The following is a 19,457-nucleotide window of genomic DNA, read 5'->3' as shown; positions in this document are numbered from 1 at the left end:
TATTAATTCTCTTCCTCGCGTCTCATATACTCACGCTGTATGCACGCACTCTGTGCACAAAAGCTTGGTTGCCTTTGTGTCTGCCTGTATTCTTGGTCACATTTGGATTCCATTTTGTTCTAAAGGCAAAAATAATTAGCAGTTTCTAGATGATGGTACTTAGACCTGGGTTCTGTAATATACTCACCAAAGTTTAAGAATGTGGTAGTAACTCCCTGGCAAGTTAAATGACTGAGAACATTTAGCTTTAAGGTGTATGGATCTGTAGATCATTGGAAAGCTTTCTTTATTACTGATAATATATATATTGGCGTGACCACTCCACATCATGTAGCCCATTGCTACTGAGTGGGCCAAAAAGACAAGAAGAATGGGCTAAGTTGCAAAGCAGTGTAGATATCTTTAGGAAAAGCAGCACGGTAGAACACATGGCCCAAAATTAATTCTGAAGCACTATACAAAGGAAAAAATAATGGCTTTATGGCACCTCTCCAATATTATTTTGCATCTCCTGTAGTAATAGGCTTTGTTTTAGTTTGCCAAAGCTTGGTTACCTACTCAAGAGTAATAGCCATAGCCTTAAAGAGGATGTATAATGGATTGCCTATTGACCAGAATGTCAAAAATGATAGATATGCCCTCTTCTGCCAGGCTCAAAGAAATCTCTAGAAATAAACTGAAAGAAAGCCAAAGGGAGAATATTAAGTACCAGGGCTCAAAGTGGAATTTGCATTTGAGGAACCAATTTCTACCTCGGTGACAGAAAACAAAGCAAATTCTAAAGGAGCAGAAAGCTCTATTCCAAATAGTCCATTCCTTGTTTTGCAAGTTTTGTACCCAGAGTTGAATCCAACTTAACAGAAACTCAACTGAGGAACTGCTAAATATTTTTGAAGCTCGCATATGCTGTTTGATCTGCAAAAGCCAGCTAAATTAAGAAGTGAGGTGTTTACTTCAATAATTTCTTTATCGACACTGGAATTAAATTCCCAGCTAAGACTTCGGCTTCCTTTGTGTGTTACATGGACCCAATGTACATTTCAGGGCTTAATCCACATGGCCACTGCTTGGCCGGTCTTTCTATATTAGATTTCAAAGTAGATTTGTCCAAGTGACCCAGTATGTATCTCTGACCTACCGCGAAGGACGAAACATCTATTTCAGATGAATGACATTTTTAAGTTCTGTGTCTTTTCTAGAAATAGCTCAACAGTTAAACTGGACAAGAAAGATTATTAAGATTTGTGCCTACTTGGGGCTTGTCTTTAATAGGTTGGCACTTCTGGCTTGTACCTATGATTTCATTTTTATAAAATGATAATAAATAGCTAGGAACTAATATGTGCTCATATTCCCTAAATATTGAGACTGAAGATATCATGAAAAAACCATCTCAAACCCAGTGGGACTGATTTTTTTTATCAATTCAGTTTTCTCTATGGGTCGTCTGTCTTGATCTGAGATAACTATTTAAGCCCAGCACAGTTCAGATCACAGTTTATTTTACTGTAGACTAGCTTCAGTTTTGCTTGAAGTGACATTCATGGAGCATGAGTCAGTCAGTGTCAGAACAAGTCCACCAGAAAAGTTCACCATGCTACCACATCAATGTATTTGCTTAAATAAAATCTTAAATAAGAAAATTTTGCCACTTTTCTCATTAAATATTGACATCAAAGAATCATCGATGCCAATCTGATACTATAGATGGCTAGTAATGATGAGACATGATCTGCCAGTGAGCAGGTTGTGTTCTAGTTCCAGTCATTTTCACAATGGCAACCACCCCTTGCATTCTATCCCACCTAGAGTTGCATTATATATAATTATGTATTGAGATCACCAGCACCACTGAATTCTAAGAGTGAAGAAAACCATTTCTAAAATCGGGATGCTCAGCTAAGCAGGTCACAAAGGTACCAGTTTAATCTAATGAGTGAAATAGATAACCCCCCACAGCATTAAGTCCCATAGAGCTGCAGGCTAAGAGATCACTTTGGAAGAGCCTTTTTGGGCTTTGTGAGTTCACCTGGCTCGTTTTCTGGTATCCTTGCCAAGTCACTCAGCCCCCATCTGACATGTTATGGCTACAGTATCACAAAGGGCTGTCTTCTTTCCCACTACTTGGAACCCTCCACCTCTGCCACTCAGAATCTGAGTCACTGGAACAGAAGCTGCAACACTTCTTCCTTTATCAGACTCCCAGAATTTTCCAGTTTCTCATGTCATGATTTCTATACCCTTCACCCTGATAGTTGTCCTATAACTTGATAGTTTCAGTTCACTAGGACTCAATAAAACCTTACCGTCCCCCTGTAACCGGGACAGATCTCAGTGGGGTTATCATCTTGACCTAGACACATCATGTAGTCAAAGTAGCATTAGCCCTTGATTCATGTCATGTCATAGTCACCTAGAACATGCACGTCTATAATATGGACTCCATTTAGGCGACTTACCTCCTGTTGCTTTCTCGTGAAGTTGTTTGCTTGAGCAACAATGCAGAACTTTGTGTGTATTTCGCTTGTTGCAGCTTTGTTTCTCAGCCATGGTCACTTTGGCCATTTAGCAAGACTCTCCCTTCACTGGGACTGCTTTATGCATTGCAAGGTATCTGCGATTTCTCACCACCCCCAATCCCAATAGCCAATTGTAATCATTACTAAAACTCTCCCCATCTAGAAAACTACTACTTCAGACCATCTTTCAGTTGGGATTAACTGTTCATGGAGATTTTTACTTACAATTCTGGAAGTTGGAGTATTTCCGTTCAGATTGATCCCCTTATGCTGTATCTGCATGTTGAAAGTAATGACATAGGGCAGTCAGTGGTGACCCTAGCACTAAGCATAACATTAAAGTGCAGGTAATTCAACAGCTTTCCCAATGCAGCTGTCCTAGCATTTGTGTTAGCATTGCTTCCAGACTATGTGAATCCTTATTCAAAATATCTAAGTCACTGCTGAAAATATCAACTGGGACAAGGTCTAAGTTCAGAGATCTCAGATTCTTTCTGAGTCAGTTGCTCAGAAAGTGACAGACTTGGTGTCATGGTGAAACAGTGCTCTTCTGTAGTTCTAGTAGCTTTTGTTTGAGGTTCAGGTTCCTTTAGCAAGGGGTGTAAGTGGATTAAAGCAGCTTTGTCTTTCACGCCATAGATTGACTGTAACACTGCCCTTCTCATTGGAAGAGGAAGGCAAGAATTTTACCTACAGACCTGTAGTGACTTGCTAATAGAATATCAGAATTGTTTTTCCTCATAAAAGGAAAGAAGGAATGAATTCAAAATGAATATAGTCATACCATACCTTTGATTATGTCTCTGGACTGAGTCTCATTGTGGTTGGAGAAAGTCTCATCAATCCATTAAGCTTCAGCAAGTGGAGTTGGTTTAGGTTAGCAACTATTAATAGCTAAGATGAATGTGATTGTTTGGAAAATTGATATCCGAAAGTTGATGTATTTCTTAGCAATTATTGGTATCGTGAGAAAAAAAAAAAGAGGAAAGTAAATATCATTGCCGGTTAGTTTTCACATGTGTGTGAAGGTGTTTGTGATACTTTCGAAGGTTATGCATCTGTGTCATGTCATTCCTCATCCTATACAGACTCATCATAAATATTGCCAGGTGTCTGAGTGTTGCTAGATTCCAGGCACAATTTACATACTGAGTGAGACCCAGGGATTATTATCTATATACTCAATCCCTGGCATAAAAAGGCATCCATCATTTGCTATTTGAATGTTTCTGTGCCTTGAGATGACTCTAAAGAAGGGTGTATGAGTCCTTCAGTATTAAGAAAAAAGAGGGGTGAGGAGCTGAGACCAGATCAGACAGAGTCCACAAATAAGAGAGACCTTTTGAAATTCTGAATTCTTTCGAAGCCCAACCTTTCTTTTCACTGGGGAGAATTCCTGATTGGATACAAGCTCAGTGCCCACTTTTAACCCTCAGGAAATGCTTTGCACAGAGTGATCAGAGCCTGACCTAAGATGTGGGCAAATGTGTATAGGGAATGCTTAATATGAGTGAAGAAGTGCTTCGCTTTAACCTACACACATATAAACTACTAGAAATGTATATGGAGTAACAAAAATAAGGATTGAAACAACCAAAAACTAACATTTGGAGCATATTAACTATAGCCTAATTGTTTCCTGAGTATAGAGATTTGAATATAGATTGCCTTCAAGTGGGCCACATTTTTACCAAATTGTTGGAGCCAAGACAGACATTTGATACATTCTACCAGGCACAGAGGGAATAATCAGGCTACTAGAAACTTGTGTCCCTAGCAAGAGCTTATTTATAAAGCCATAGAACACTAGTGGTTTGGAACTGAGACACTGAAGTTTCCAATTTGAAAACAAATAATAATATATGCTATATCCCCATTTTTGTTTTTGTTTATTTAAGTCTTGATGACACAGCCCTGGCATGTGACAAACAAGCTTTCTAGCATTGTGGAATTGTCAACTACAGCTGACATGTTGGCCCACTGTGACTTTGGTCTATGCATGTTCTCTGTTCTCACTTCCTCCTTCATCCCAACATCATGTAATGTGACCCAACATCTCCACCCTCCTGTCTCACAAAAGCGCCTTGTATTTGATGAACTTACTGTTTGCTAACTCATTCACATTCCCTGTTTCTAGCATCTTTTGTGTCCTTTGCTATTTGAACATCAAGGACAGTCAGTCAGGAATGCCACCCAATGAAAAGACCAATACAACTCAGATGTCTCTGACTCAGAGTTTGAAAACAGAGAAGTTAAGCAGAGTAGATTTCGTGTGCTGCATAAATGAACAAATCTAGCCTTGAGCAGAAAGTTCCCCAAATCCTCTTGTGTGACTTTTCTCACTCTCTCATGAGTAGCAAGTTGGATGGGGAAGGTCCATGCTTCCATCCAAATGCCATCTGGGACCTTTCTAACTTTAAGCAATAGAGCCCCACTGTCACCACCCAGGATTTAGACTCCTCAACGCTTCCTGACCCATAGTCTCAAAGACTTCATGCTCATACACTCATTGTATCTCTCTGCTCCTTGCTTTGTCTCTTTGTGTAATAATAATAATAATAATAATAATAATAATAATAATAATAATAATAACTTTGAATTAAATGCATGCTGAGTTGCAAAGTGCATGGGCATTAAATGGCTTTAGTGTATGTGTGATTATCTGTCTAAAACATTTAGAGGAAAAATCTACTCTCTAAGAAGCCCTTGATTATTTGATAAGAATGGATAGTGCCCTCAAATATGTTGAAGACTGTTTAAGATGCTTTGTATAGGAGGAGCTGACTATGTCTGCTTGTATCCATATATATGCAGAGTTCAATTCACCTTTGATTTATACATTTTAAGGTGCATAAGATGATAAGATGGGGGGAGCTGAACTTCAGCTAACTTCTGAATTAAATTGGGGGGATAGTCATATCATTGAAAGTGGGCCTTGAAAAAATTTCTGAATTAAAAAGACACTGCATGTGCACGGAATGCAGTATGAGTTCTCTAAAGCAACATGTGACATTTTACTGCCTTCTTGTTGTGTTTTATATCTTGTTCTCTCCAGGCTTCGTGGACTCGACCAGAGAAGCAAGAGGTATAGCTTACTTGACCACTAGCCAGTCTCTAGCTCGGAAAGCATTTCAGTTTAACTCACCATCACAGTTAATAACCAGACTCACTAACCTAGTGAGCACTTTAGTTAAAGCTTAGGTCCATAGCAGTAGATATCACCTAGTAATAGAGTCATCTTCTAGGATGAGCAAGCAAGCTGTGTTGGGAGTGGAGGAACAAACCCTTACGATTTTTTAAAACAGGACCTTATTCTCTTGCTGGTGCTGGTAAAATCATACCCAGGTAATTGTGCTGATAGAAATAAATTGCCCCAATTCCCAAGCCAGGCATTTTGAAAGAATAAAAAATTTAAAAAAAATTGAACTCTCCTCTGGTGGCTGTGGCTCTGGACCATAAAGTCACAGAGTGAGTGATCTAAAACCCACTCAGCCCTTTCCTTTCCAGCTCAACTCATCTTGTTGCTCACTTATTTGATAATGACTGGCCTTGGTAAATGATCACATTGCATTTCCTGTCAAAAGCCACGCCAATGACATCCTTCACTGATTTCCCCAAACCATTCAATGTATCTGTTATCTTTAGGGAGCATTAAACTTGTAAGACTGGAGTGATTTGGCAGAAATGGGCTTATGTTTGTAAAGTCAGTAGCATTTAGCCTTTGGAACTCCCCTGTCTATTTGCTTCAGTTTAGGAGACATGGGGCTGGGGTTGAAAACTGAAGCGAAGCATTAACCTTTCTGTTTCATTGCTGTCCTTGAAGACCCTTCATATAATCATGGTCACCAGTTTTTATCTGGTTCGTGTAACTATAAGTGACCAACTGGAACATAACCACCAGTTGGCCTGGGACTAGGGAGATAGAGCTGTGTCAGGAACGTGATTGCCACGCAAGGACCTGGTACTGATCTTCAGCGTTCATATTGGAAGTGAAGCATTGTGTTTTGTGCTTGTAATCTCAGCAATGGGGAGAGACACACACATGGATTGATGGGGATCATTGGCCAGCTACTCTAGCCTAATCAGTGAGCCCCAGATCCCAGTGAGAGACTCTTTCTTGAAAAACAAGGTAGATGGTTCCTGAAGAATGATACTTGGGTTTGACTAGCTTCCACATAGACATACATATGTGTGATGCACACACATGCACATATACAGATACCACACACACATACACACACACACACACATACACACACACACACACACACGTACACACACATGTACACACACGTGCACACACATGGATCAGGTGCCTTTAGATGAGATTCAAAATCTAATTTGTGAATGCCTCCTATTACATTCCATTTTGTGTCTTTCTTCAAATCCAGTAGTTCAATAGGCTCTATATTTCAATTCATTAAGTCTACCTTCTTAGTCTTCCTGGGTGATAACCATTCAGAACACATAACTCCTGTGTTCAGGTCATAACTATAAATATTGAATGCTGCTTAATATTTAAAAGTTGTCCACCTGTCCCCTGGCAGGGACATTCATGTCTGCACCTGAGCAGTCTACCATTGTCAAATCTAGTTCATCTTTGTAATGTGCCTGCCTTCCTTGATGACATGACATAGGGACTGTAGCATGTCCCCACTGAAATGCTTCCCTCCTGTGCCTTTGAGATCACTTAGTGTTGTCATAGGCTGAATGTTTTATTGCCCCAAAACTATGGCCCCACTGGCATTGGGAAGGGAGAGAGGAGGGGCTAACGATGGGGCCGACTTCCGACTTCCACAGCTGCAGGGCTCATTCTGCTTCGCTGTGTGTTTCTTCCCCTGCCATTCTGATCAGGGCCTGGCTTGAGGAGTCACTGAGATTTATCAGGGAGCATTAAGGAGATTTTAAATGGCTAATCATTGTAAGTGGAAATAATAGGTTTACTCCCAGGAAAGCACACACACCCAACTCCATTTTCCAGAAGTGTCTTTTATCTTGAATGTTTCACTTTGGACATAATTGACTTTCAAGTGAATGCTGCCCATTGGGGCTCAGACATTCCGTTTTATACTGTTGGACTCATTCAGAGATGAAGACCATAGGCCAGAGGAGTGCAAAGACAGGCTTGTGTTGTGACCAGGTTCTTTCTGGATGCTCTGAAAGGCCAAATGCTTTCATCTGGGAAAAGGGAGAACTGCTTTGCTGAGAATAATTAAAGTCACAAATACTGTTTTAAAGAGAGAGAAGGGTATCGCTGTAGTATTCTTGTTTCGCTCTTACCTGAGCTCACTGCTTCCTCTGAGAGAGCCAGAGTGATCAGCAAGACTTTTGGTTGGAGTGTCTTATGGTTGTGTTCCTGTGCCAGAAGAAATTATTTCAGGATGAGATAATCCAATCCCACTGGAGTCTATCGGTGTATCCTCCAAGGGATGACTGGACAGCTGGTGAGGAATCCCATCATCAAACTTGCAGTGAGCCACTACACAATAAGAAATCCCTGTAGAGAAATCCCTACTGGTGTGGTGACATCATTAAATGACAGAAGTCTCCAGCCCCTGTAGAAATGTAGGCAGGGAGACCAGATTTTAAAAATAAGTTTAAAAAAAAAATGTGTACAGCTTTTCCAGGAGCTTGTCTTCAGACATTTCTGAGCAAATGCTGTTCATTCCTTGCTTTTGTGCTAATGCTCTTACCTGAGGGACTCACCTTGCCTCCTTTCCACATGGTCATGTGCTCTTGGATTCCTAAGAATTACATATATTGCAGGCCCTGTACAAGCCCTATCTGGGTCACAAATCATCACAGTTCATCCCAAAGCCGATAAGACCATGTGTGGACCTTCAGTCCCTTCTCCCCTCAATTACATTGTGCTTTAGGCAGAGAGGAATGACAGGCGAATCAGGCCAGCTTTTGAGAGATACCTGCAAGAATGACTTCATGCTCTCAGTGTCCCTGATATATATAGATTGATGGATGAAGATTTTGTTTGACATGTGAAAAGACACTAAGATGGACCACTGTCAGCCTACAAGAAACAGAGTCCTGGGATCTAGCATTTCCAATAAACTGGATGTCTCTAGGCTCTCTGAGACAGTCTCCTGTCACCTCTCATTAATGTGTATCATCTCCTAGGATGCAGCTTCTTGACCAACAGGCCTCCCCTATTTCCAGGTCAAATAGAAACACCAGGGCATCCGTCTCTAAGAGAAGGAGATGCACAATGCCATAGGCACAGATGCTTTTCCTTGTTCCTTCCTTCCCTGGTTGGAAGCATGTTTTAGCTCCCAGATATAACTCAGATAACAGAAGTGGATCTGATCACTGATAGTAAAGGGACTTTGTGCCATAGATCTGCTAAGGGTGCTGTACAAGGCCAGCACTTTTTTTTTTTGCCAACTTCCTGGACTGACTGATAAAGGACATTGCAATTCCCCCCTCCCCCCAGCTTCCAATCCAGCATATTGATAGAAACTGAGGTTATGTGTCATTTAATTCTTTGAAGACCAACCCGGATGCTTGGCAGATGCTTGGCACCCCCTCTCATCCATCTCTACTGAGAATCTTGTGCTGGACTTAATGGGGTGTCCCAGCTTACACAGAATAGGGTCCTTCTTCAGTTTACCTGTTCTCAGGGGACTCTGGTCCAGGGGCACATGCCTGGACCCTTTGAGGGTTAGTACCCCTTTTGCTTAGAATGTCAAGGAGGGAACTCTTGCAAATATCCCAATACCCATTGCCTAGAGATTGTGTACTCATTCATTTTTTAGCAGTCCTTGTGAGTCTAGAGACTCAGTAAACTAATGGTAGCATCAAAGACTAGGGACGGGTGTAGACTTTGGTACAAAGGATCCTGGGTGAGTCTGTGACTCTCTTTGCACTATGTTTCAAGAGAAGGTTCTGTTGCTTTCAGCTCAGGAGTGCCTGGGCTTTGACTTGTCTCCCCAGTAAGAATGAATATTGTCAAGCATCCAGGAAAGAGACACATCTACAGGAAGGATGTGTCTTGCATAACTCCTTACATTTGGGTCATTGGCATTCCCTAGCACACATGCACACACTGTGGAACTGGGTCTGGGGGAGTCAGACTAGAAGGAAAGAACAGGGGATAGTGCGAGTTCCTCTGGATCTCAATTTGTACCACCCAAGCCTTTTGCTTCCATTTTAATACATCCCAAACTAGTCTTGGGTGACCTCACTATGCCCCAAATCGATCGAGTCCCATTTGTTGTTTGAACTATGTTGAAGTTCCCATACTCTTCCCCATTATGAAGTAGGTGAAGTGAAATTAGAGGTTGACATAGAGAGAAGACTAGACACTGGTCACAGACCAGCAATGACCCTTGTCTCCTAGACCCACCCTGCTCTAATTGCCCCTGCCCTCTGCCTCACCTCAGACTCTGATGCCATCCCTTTCCTCCCGGCAGACTCTGGATGGGCACGTGGTGGTACGCAGCCACGCTCGTGTGTCCTCTCTGACCCTGAAGAGCATCCAGTACACAGATGCTGGAGAGTACATCTGCACTGCCAGCAACACCATCGGCCAGGACTCCCAGTCCATGTACCTTGAAGTTCAATGTAAGGAGTGACTAGGGAAGGAGTCGGGGGCGGGAGCAGGGGGAGCAGTGAAGGATCAGGATGCTGGAGGCAGATTAGCTTCAGCTTCTCTAGCAAGTTCCACCTTGTTCATTCCCTGAGGCTGTTGGTCCTCAAGTGTTTCAGAGCTGTGGCCCCAAGTACAGACACACACACACACACACACACACACACACACACACACACACACACACACATGCACTATCCCCAAGCTTCTCAGTAGCTACCCATGCTCTGAGTTTTCTCAAGCAGAACATGTACACATGAATTCCAAAATGTCCCAGAGCTCTACTGATCCAGGAACCCACTCTGCTTTGGGTCATGCCTGCCTTCCCAGTGCCAGAAGACAGTCTGTGGGTGTTCCAAGAAAGTGGTTGCTGTTCTGATGGTCATTGTCATTCATTGCAGATGCCCCCAAGCTCCAGGGCCCTGTGGCTGTGTACACTTGGGAGGGGAACCAGGTGAACATCACCTGTGAGGTCTTTGCCTACCCAAGTGCCACAATCTCCTGGTTCCGAGATGGTCAGTTGCTGCCAAGCTCCAACTACAGCAATATCAAGATCTACAACACCCCGTCTGCTAGCTACCTGGAGGTGAATTGGGGCGTGGGAAAGGGCAGGGTGGAACAGGCCCTGTGATAATGGGGAGGTTCCCATCACTTCTCCTGCTTCCCTGGCACATCCTGAACTGGGGAACATTGGATGGAGAAGAAACTGAGCCTCCTCTAGGTCCCCATCCTCAGCTTCACTGGTCCTGACCATGTTGCTAGGCTGGGACTAGGAAGTGGAATGTGCCTCTTCTGTGAGCCACTGGGTTCTTTTCACTGGGATTGATAATGAGTATATCACCAGATTTATTCTTTACTTACTGTATCTAATAAATAAATACAAGTGTGGCCATCCATGGGACATTTGTAACCCCTGGGCTCCTTCCTTCTGTAGGTAACCCCTGACTCCGAAAATGACTTTGGAAACTACAATTGTACGGCAGTGAACCGCATTGGGCAGGAGTCCTTGGAATTCATCCTTGTTCAAGCAGGTGGGTGCCTTCATCGTAACTTCCACACCAGTGAAGGGGCAGAAGACAGATCCAGGCTCTGAAAAGCCAGGTGGTCAAGAAGCCACTCCACGTGTGAGAACTCCAACCACGGGATGGGTTGAGGAGAGTCTGAAGTCAGCTAGGAAAGCGGTCTCTCCAAAAGCAGAGATTCTTACTCTTAGAAAGGATCCTCAAGAAAGATTGGAAGCAGGGGACGTATTTCCAAGTGTAGTCTTGGGCCACACACGTGACCTGGGTGTCCATATGTGTTCTCGCAGACACACCGTCTTCTCCATCCATCGACCGAGTAGAACCCTACTCCAGCACAGCACAGGTGCAGTTTGACGAGCCAGAGGCCACAGGTGGAGTGCCCATCCTCAAATACAAGGCTGAGTGGAAGTCCCTGGGGGAAGAAGCATGGCATTTCAAGTGGTATGATGCCAAAGAAGGTGAGTCTGGGGCACACCCTCGAATTCTGCTGACCGTGTAGGTAGGGGAGGTGCAGGATGTCACCGTCCGCCATTGCATCCAGTTTCCTCCAGAATTAGGAACTCTCCAGCTAGAGTTAGATTAGGGCCATGTTTCCATAGAGTTGTTGACCTTCTGTCCCTTGCTGCTTCCGACCTCATGACCTCACCAGGACAGACAGAACCGGTCAGATGCTTCCTAGACAGAAGATGTAATTAGCTGCTGAGCTTAATGGGAAAAGTGGGTGCAGAGCATCATCCTGCTCTGTTCTCGGCTTCTTCTCTGATGACTCCTGGCCATCCCTGCCTGGTGTCTGTACCCAGGGGCTGTCATGTACTGATGACAGTAACCAGGCCAGCAAGATGACAGATCTACCCTGAGTCAATCCTGTTTTATCTTCCAAGTTAAATCAATCCAGTGATGTCTTTCAAGATTAAATCTGATCTCTCTCTCTGGCTCTGGCTCTCTCTTTCTCTAATTCTCTCTCTCTCTCTCTCTCTCTCTCTCTCTCTCTCTCTCTCTCTCTCTCTCTCTCTCTCTCAGCATCAAGTATTCTTCCGAGATCATTCTCCATGTTTTTTTTTTTTTTTTTACCCTGAAACTCTTAAATTCAGTTAGGCCAGCTGACCAGTGAGATTCAGTGACCTGTTGTCTGTCTCTAGCCCCCCAGTACTGGGGCTACAGCGCATACCTCCATCCTCAGCTTTTACATGACTTCTGGGATTTGAACTCAGGCCTTCAGGCTTTCATGTATGGACAACACATACTTCACCCACTAAGACATCTCCCCAGCCCCCTCTCTTAAAATATCACTTCTACTTATATTTTAATTATGGTAAAATCCATATGAATTTTGCATTGAGTCATTTTTAAGTATATAAGTCAGTAGCATTGAGTCACAACCATCACTTCTGTTCATTTTCAGAGCATTTCCACATTCTAATTCCTTTCTCCACTTCCTTCTGGTCCCTGGTAACCACCATTCTACTGTCTTTCTCTAGCTGATTACCCTAGGGGCCCCTTGGGAGTACCTCATATGCCATTTGTCCCTTTGTGTCCACTTATTTATTAACAAAATGTTCTCACGGTTCATCCACACTGTAGCACGTGTCAGCATTTCATCTGTAAGATGGGGTAAATACCCCATTGTTGGTCCTCACTGCATTTCATTGACCCATTCATCTGTGATGATGATAAGTCGTCAAGGCTGCTTGTGACTTTGGACTCTGGGTAATACTGCCGGTGTGAGCATGAGTCTACAGGGATCTGTTTATCTCCTGCTTTCAGTTTTTCTACATGTTTGCCAAACAATGGTTGTGTTTAATTATGTGGAGACCCACCACCCTATTTTCCACCACACTGTTTTCCCTGTACACAGCCCTTCTCTTTTAATCTGCCCCATATTCTCACCACAGCCAACATGGAAGGCATTGTCACCATCATGGGCCTGAAGCCTGAGACAAGGTACGCAGTACGACTGGCGGCCCTCAACGGCAAGGGGCTGGGCGAGATCAGTGCAGCCGCTGAGTTCAAGACACAGCCAGTCCGTAAGTACCGCCAACTTCTCTACCTCTTCTCCACAATCACCCTCTCTCTTCCTTCTCTTCAGGGATAGACAGGGACCCTGAGTTGTCCCCATCATAGCTCAGAAGATAGCTTTTACCCTTTGGGTCCCCATGTTTATAGTGGCCCACTTAACTCTCTGGTTCTCAGGGATGGCTAATCTGGACTCCTTCCATCCCCCAAATGGGTGGAAGACACTGTTCTAGTGGGTGGCCTACTTTATTAGGATTGCAGCCAGGGGCCACCACTGGCCACCACTGGTCAAATATGATGAAGAGCTGAGGGAAACAAACAGGGCGTATGGAAGGAGTTGAGAGAGTTGCTTTTGGAGCCAGGCCCCCGAAGCCCCTAAGCACCCTGGAGCTTGAGAAAGACAGTAGAGACAGTGACTGCTCATGTCATGTAAACTGGGACTTTTCATGCACGGACAGTATTAAGTCATAGAGAGGGAAAACACAGAAGAGTCTCCTCTATGAAGAGGAAGATAGCCCTGCCATCCCAAAGGGGCCCTGGACTGACCTGATTCTTCCTTCCCAAGATGACTCCTCGGACCATCTGTGCCTCAAGGACTCTTTCAGGCGAGCGGCTTTCCCCAGGTTCCACTCGGGGCTGCCTCTAGCTTCTCTCTGCCATTCCCTCCATCCCTAAACCACGCTTGCCCAGCTTAGCCTTCGCTTCCCACAGCAGCCAAGCTCTGGACAAGCCTTGCGCTGGCCATGTTCCTCTGCCGTCCACATGGCTGCCCCCTCCCCACCCCCCAGGATCCTGGGTCCCTCCAGCTCAAGAAGATGCTGTAGAAGTGGTCTCCTGGGTGACCATGGAGCTCCAGGCTCTCCCTGAACCTCTGATTTAATCCACACATGAGAACCCTTTGCCTCTCTGAGAAGCCTGGGAGCCTACAGACAGACCCCCCCCCTTTACCTTTCCCCAGTGATAGCAGGGCCACTCTCCTCTTCCTGCAGCGAGTGTTTCTTCCTGTTTGAAGTAATTTGATAATTTGAGTTTCAGCTCCATGTGCTCTGTGGATTCTGTTCATTTCTTTTACATCTTATTTTTTTTCCCCCGGGTCTGTCTCTTGGCTTTTCTTTTCGTCTGTGTTCCATCCATGGGAAATGCAGATAGCCCTCCTCCACGTAAGTGCCTCTTCATACCTCATTACCTGTTTCCATAGTGTTAACATCTAGTCCTAGTTCATAATTTAGTTCTGGCCCCTTTTTTTGTCCCCTAGAGGCTGAAGTAGATGATGTTGTCTGAGCCCTAACCACACTGACCTTAGTCTAGCTGCGCCTTTGTTAACGTATATAGGTTACTCCATGAGGCTAACACTACTGTTCTAGAGCATGCAACTTCCGTGTGTTTTGAAATTGTGCTTATTTATTAATTCTTGTGTGTAGTCATTACTTGGTGGAAAAGATAAGGTTTGCCGAACCGAGCATGGTAGAAATCTGCCGATGGACTCTGAGTAACGAGCTAATAGCAGCCCCTCGCTTTTAGCCCCAGGACCAGAGGTGTGACACCTGCCTCATGAGGACCCTGTTCCAAAGTGCCAAAAATAATCTTCCTGTTTGCTTTTAGGAAGTAAAGGAACGGAGCCCGCATGCTTCCTGGCTTATCTGTTAGTTGATAGAGGAGGAGGAGGAGCAGAGCCTATCGGTGGGAATCCCTTGTTGAGTTGGCGTACAGATAGATGTTGGTGTGCACTGTGTCCTTCAGGCAGCTCCCTGTGGTCGGGGTGGGGAGGGGGCTGAGCCCTGGGTTCTTGTCAGCTCTCTTTATTTGCACTGGATTACTTACGGTGTACATTTCCATGCTGGGAACAGACTGGCCAGTTAACTTAGTAACTACCCAGTATAGTGTGGAGAGAGGGAGAGATTCCCCATGGGAGTGACACCCTGATTATGTAAACTGACAATATAGGATACTGAGAACAAGGGAAATGAGAGAGGAGGCAGCTGCCACAGAGAGTAGAATTGGCCTGACCCCCTCAGCCTGCTGAGACACCCACCTCCCAATGTCACTTTGCCAAGGCTGGGCTCTTCCTTCCTATGCTGAGTTCCTAGAGAACAGAGAGAGGACATACCTGACAGACCCGGAAGGAAAGATGTTCAGGAAGCTGTATGCAGTTCGTAGAAAGCTGCTAGGTCCTGAAAGGCACCCCAGGAAACTTATATTTGTAAAACGTATTCCAAAATATTGCAGCAACAGCAAAAACCAAGTAGCTGAGTGTGGATGTCAGGCGATCAGCCAAGCTGGTGTCTGGATGCGTCAGCTAGGGAAGGCATCAGAATCAGGGTCTGTGGGAGTGAGGGGTGCAGGTAGGGAGCAGTCAGGTAGGACTGACAGCTATGCCCCAGGGGAACTCTGAAGAGAAAGCTCTTCCTTCTGGATCCTTCCAGCAATCCTCAGCTGCTTCCTCCAGGCCCTTTTCTATGGGAAGTGATCAGTGAGCCCCGCTAGGTTAAAGAGAGGGAGGCCTAGATGAGTCTTGCTGTTGACTGTCTTCCCCCCCCCCCCTCCAGTGACTGCAACTGACTCAGAGGACATGGTCTTGGCCCTCCAGGTCACAGTAGCTCCCTCTCATTGCCAGCTGGGGCCTTATGAAGATAGGATTGTTGGGGGGTTGAGTTTACTTCTTAATACAGCAGAAGATACGTTTCAAGTCCTGTTAAAAATTATGTGTTTAATTAAATTTTTTAATTTTAGTTTTAATTGTTAATTTCTTAATTTCTAAGAGAAGGAAGCCCCCAGACTTGGTATTTTGTTGTCAGTAGTGTGAAAGTAGATGATTAATGGAGACCCTGAGCGTCCTCTAAAGAAAGCTGTGGCACAGCGACCATTAGCACAAAAGTCAGTTTTCTCAATCATATAATAAAGGTATAGTTTAAAGAATTAATAAACACCAGGCCTTAATAGGCATAAACCTGACCCCAGCTTTTTGGGAGGCTTAGGCAAGAGGACCATAAGTTCAAGGCCAGCCTGGGCTCCACACTGAGTCCCAGGCTACCCTGGGTAACTTAGTGAGTCCCTGTCACAAGATAAAATGGAAAGAGAAAGGACTGGTGACCTATCTCAGCAGTGGAACACTGGTCTAGCCTGTGCAAGACCAGAGCTTCAACCCTGCATACAGGCAGAAGTGGAAGAAGGGAAGAAACAAGGAAGAAGGGAACAAGGGAGGGCTAAGAAGAAAGGGTTTAAAAGCAACCTTTTTCTTGACAAGCAGAAGTGAAGTGCAGTCGTAGAAGTGTGTGAGACTATCAGCATGGTGGTCTGGTAAACATGGGAACAGCACACTTTCTGAAGAAACCTCAGCGGGGTCTTTCCTTGCAACCTCGTAAGCCTCCCCAAGTCACTGAAGTGCAGGTCTGGCCCAGGAGTATCCTGGCCAGTGTTAGCCGCCAGACCCCTGAGTTGGGAGGTGTTAGTTGAGACCAGCGTTTGGCCTTAACTAACTGTTGAAGTTCACTGAGGTGTTTCAGTAATAGAGTTGCCCTCTATTATAGAGAGCTCCTTAGGAAACCTCTGCACAGTCAGGGGCATAGGTTTATCAGAGGCAGGGATGGACAGGCAAAACTAGCAAAAGTCACGTGCCTGTAGAGGACTGAGGTCTCCCAGCTGCTAGATAAAGCATGGTTTAGCTCTTTGAGGGTCCTCTATGTACAGTGCATGGAGGTGATAAGGGAGCTGTGACTCTAAGCAAACTAAGCTCTAACCGGGGTAATGTTCTGTTGCATGTTTTCAACTCAAGCCCCTTGGCTATTAAGCTTGGAATCTGAGTGCCTCGGGAGGCGCTGCTGCCCTGCCAGAACTGTTTGCCTGAATCTTTTCGCTCTGTCACTGAACTTTTTCCTCTGTCACTTGTAGAATCTCGTGGCCTGGATAGTACTTTGGATTTTGTGTCTATGCCAAGAAACGAAATAGAGTATTTCGAGACGTAGAAGTTGCATATTTTAAAAGAGATGTCTTGAGATTTTTATCTTGATATGTTGTCCACTCTGTGACACATTCGAGGACATCTACATACATTACAATTCGTGTGATTAAGATGCATAAGATTTCAGGCCTTTCCCCAAAAAAAAAATATGAACAGTTACACAAACATCTTAAAACACACACACACACACACACACACACACACACACACACACACACACACACACAGTGTGAGAGAGACTTTTACCTTAATTAACTGAGTCACCTATTCATGAAAGTTTAGTAACCAAACTGCTATGACTTCAGGGACATTGACTCTGGGCTTCATCAGACACCTGGAAGGTCCTGGAAAACCAAGCCCTGAGCATTGATTCAGAACTGCCCATACACTGGTGCTTTTCCATTTTACCACAGAGCTCTCCGAGGAGACTGTTTGTTATTGCTGAAGGACAACTTCTGGATATTTGTCCATCAAACACCAAAGATCCATTTAGTGTCCCAGTTTGGCAGATGTACAGTCTCTACCCATCCTCCGTCCTCCATAGTGAAGGATAGTTAGGGTTGTATGTGAGGACGCTGCGTCTTTAACATCCCCTTTCTCTGGGAGAGCAGGAACGACACCGAATGTTATTTGTCTTACTCTTTCCCATCAGTGTAAACAATCACGTTCCCTAGGGAGGATTTTTGGAAAGCAGCCATCTTTCCAGAGGCTTCTGTATGAAAACTGGCTGTACCCAGCCACTGAAGATGGCCAATTCTGTCTCACTCAGTTATTGAAGTTAAAGAGTGAGATGTATAGGTTTTGCTATGTGTATCAGGTATCGGGTGGGAAGGTGCTTAGTCAGTAAAGTACTTGTTGTACAAGAGCGGGGCCCTGAATTTGATCCCCAGCACTCGATTTAAAAAGCCAGGTACAGCCACGTGTGCCCGCAATCCCAGGGGGATGTAGAGACGACAGGATTTCTGAGACTCAATACCTAGCCAGTCAGCTTAGCTGAATCAGTGAGCTCTAAGTTCAGTGAGAGACCCCATCCTAAAAAATAAGGTGGCTGAGGGCAGGAAAGAGAGCTCACTGGCTGTGAGCACACGCTGCTCTTGCAGGGGTCAGGGTTAGGTTCCCAGTGTCCATGTCAGACAGCTCCCAGGCACCCCTAACTCCAGCTGTAGAGAAGCTGATGCCCTCCTTTGGTCTCCTCAGGCACCTACGTTCATGTGCACACACATATACATCTACTGACACACATACACATATACATTTAATTAGAAATAAAATATTTTTTAAATAAGGTGGAAAGCAATTGAGGAAGACACTCAACAACTCTGGCCTTGATATGCACACACCTGGGTATGGATGAGCATACATTAACACAAACATGTACATACACACAAAAGATATGTAGTGCACATAGATACATGCCTATTTATAAACACCTTTCTAGACTGTGACATGAAAAGCCAGTCTTTTCTTACTCAAGTTCCCATTAAGTTGAGGCCCAGGTGCCTGCCCTCCCATCCCTCAGAGCTTACGGGCACAGATGATCCTGCCCAAGTGGCTGTTTGTGTTCAGCCAAGGTTGGAGGCTTCTTCAGCTGGTCCTGGCCAGTTCCTTACCTGCATGACAGACTGAACAAGGTCTTGGGTCATGGTCTGTACTTAAAATAGAGACCTGCATGCTTTCCAATAATGTGTCAGCCATCTGTTCCATGCACAGTTTTTCTCTTTCCAACTTTACTTCGCATCTGCTCCTCATACCAGCACCCCAGGATCGCTACTCCTGGGTTGTTTTTTGTTTTTGTTTGTTTGGTTGGTTGGTTTTTTCGGTTCAGCATCTGTATGCCTCCAGTGATCTATTTTTCCTTTTTGTTCACCGTCATTTTTCTTTCTCCAGTGGCTCCTGCTAACTCTTCCACCCTTGTTCCATTGCCTTCACAAGCTAGTGAGTATTGCTTTCTTCACCCATGTCCCTTCAGGTGGCTTCCCACCCACCAGGCTCGTCTGCCTGAGGTTATCTGCTCTCCTGGGCAGTAATTCAGCTCTGGTTTAATCAGGTTTTAAAAAGAAAAGCCAAGGGAAAGAGAAATAGGCCCAGGGCCTCTCAGGCCAGACCAGAGAAGAACTTTGCTCTTCCTAGGAAGCCCTGCAGACAGCTGCCCTGGGACTGCTTTGGTGGCCGTATACTTGTGATGTTATTCCCAGCAGGCCAGACCAAAACTGATATTTGGAAAAGCCAAAGGAATTTACCAAGAAAAAAAAAAATCTGCCCTGCCTGCAGGGTCATATAAAATGCTTGGAGGTGTTGTGTTTTTCCCCTTTATTTTAGTTGGACTCAAACTCTGAAATTAGATA

General features: G+C 44.6%; 1 protein-coding gene across 6 annotated transcripts in view; it reads left to right on the top strand.

The window, feature by feature from the left end:
- The window catches only part of Ncam1 (neural cell adhesion molecule 1), a 303,364-nt gene that overhangs the window by 249,559 nt on the left and 34,348 nt on the right, over window positions 1-19,457 (top strand). For 3 of the 6 annotated variants that reach the window (XM_015987215.3, XM_015987208.3, XM_042280893.2), the window contains exons 9-14: window positions 5,575-5,604; window positions 9,944-10,094; window positions 10,521-10,705; window positions 11,054-11,150; window positions 11,429-11,599; window positions 13,034-13,165. In XM_015987215.3, the coding sequence (XP_015842701.1) occupies window positions 5,575-5,604; window positions 9,944-10,094; window positions 10,521-10,705; window positions 11,054-11,150; window positions 11,429-11,599; window positions 13,034-13,165 (766 nt within the window). The remainder of the gene's footprint in view (window positions 1-5,574; window positions 5,605-9,943; window positions 10,095-10,520; window positions 10,706-11,053; window positions 11,151-11,428; window positions 11,600-13,033; window positions 13,166-19,457) is intronic. The other 3 variants (XM_015987214.3, XM_015987213.3, XM_042280892.2) reach the window with 1 other exon arrangement.

This window comes from Peromyscus maniculatus, chromosome 7 (assembly GCF_049852395.1).
Source record: "Peromyscus maniculatus bairdii isolate BWxNUB_F1_BW_parent chromosome 7, HU_Pman_BW_mat_3.1, whole genome shotgun sequence".
NCBI classification, from domain to species: Eukaryota; Metazoa; Chordata; class Mammalia; order Rodentia; family Cricetidae; genus Peromyscus; species Peromyscus maniculatus.
This window is presented reverse-complemented; position numbering and strand designations above follow the sequence as displayed.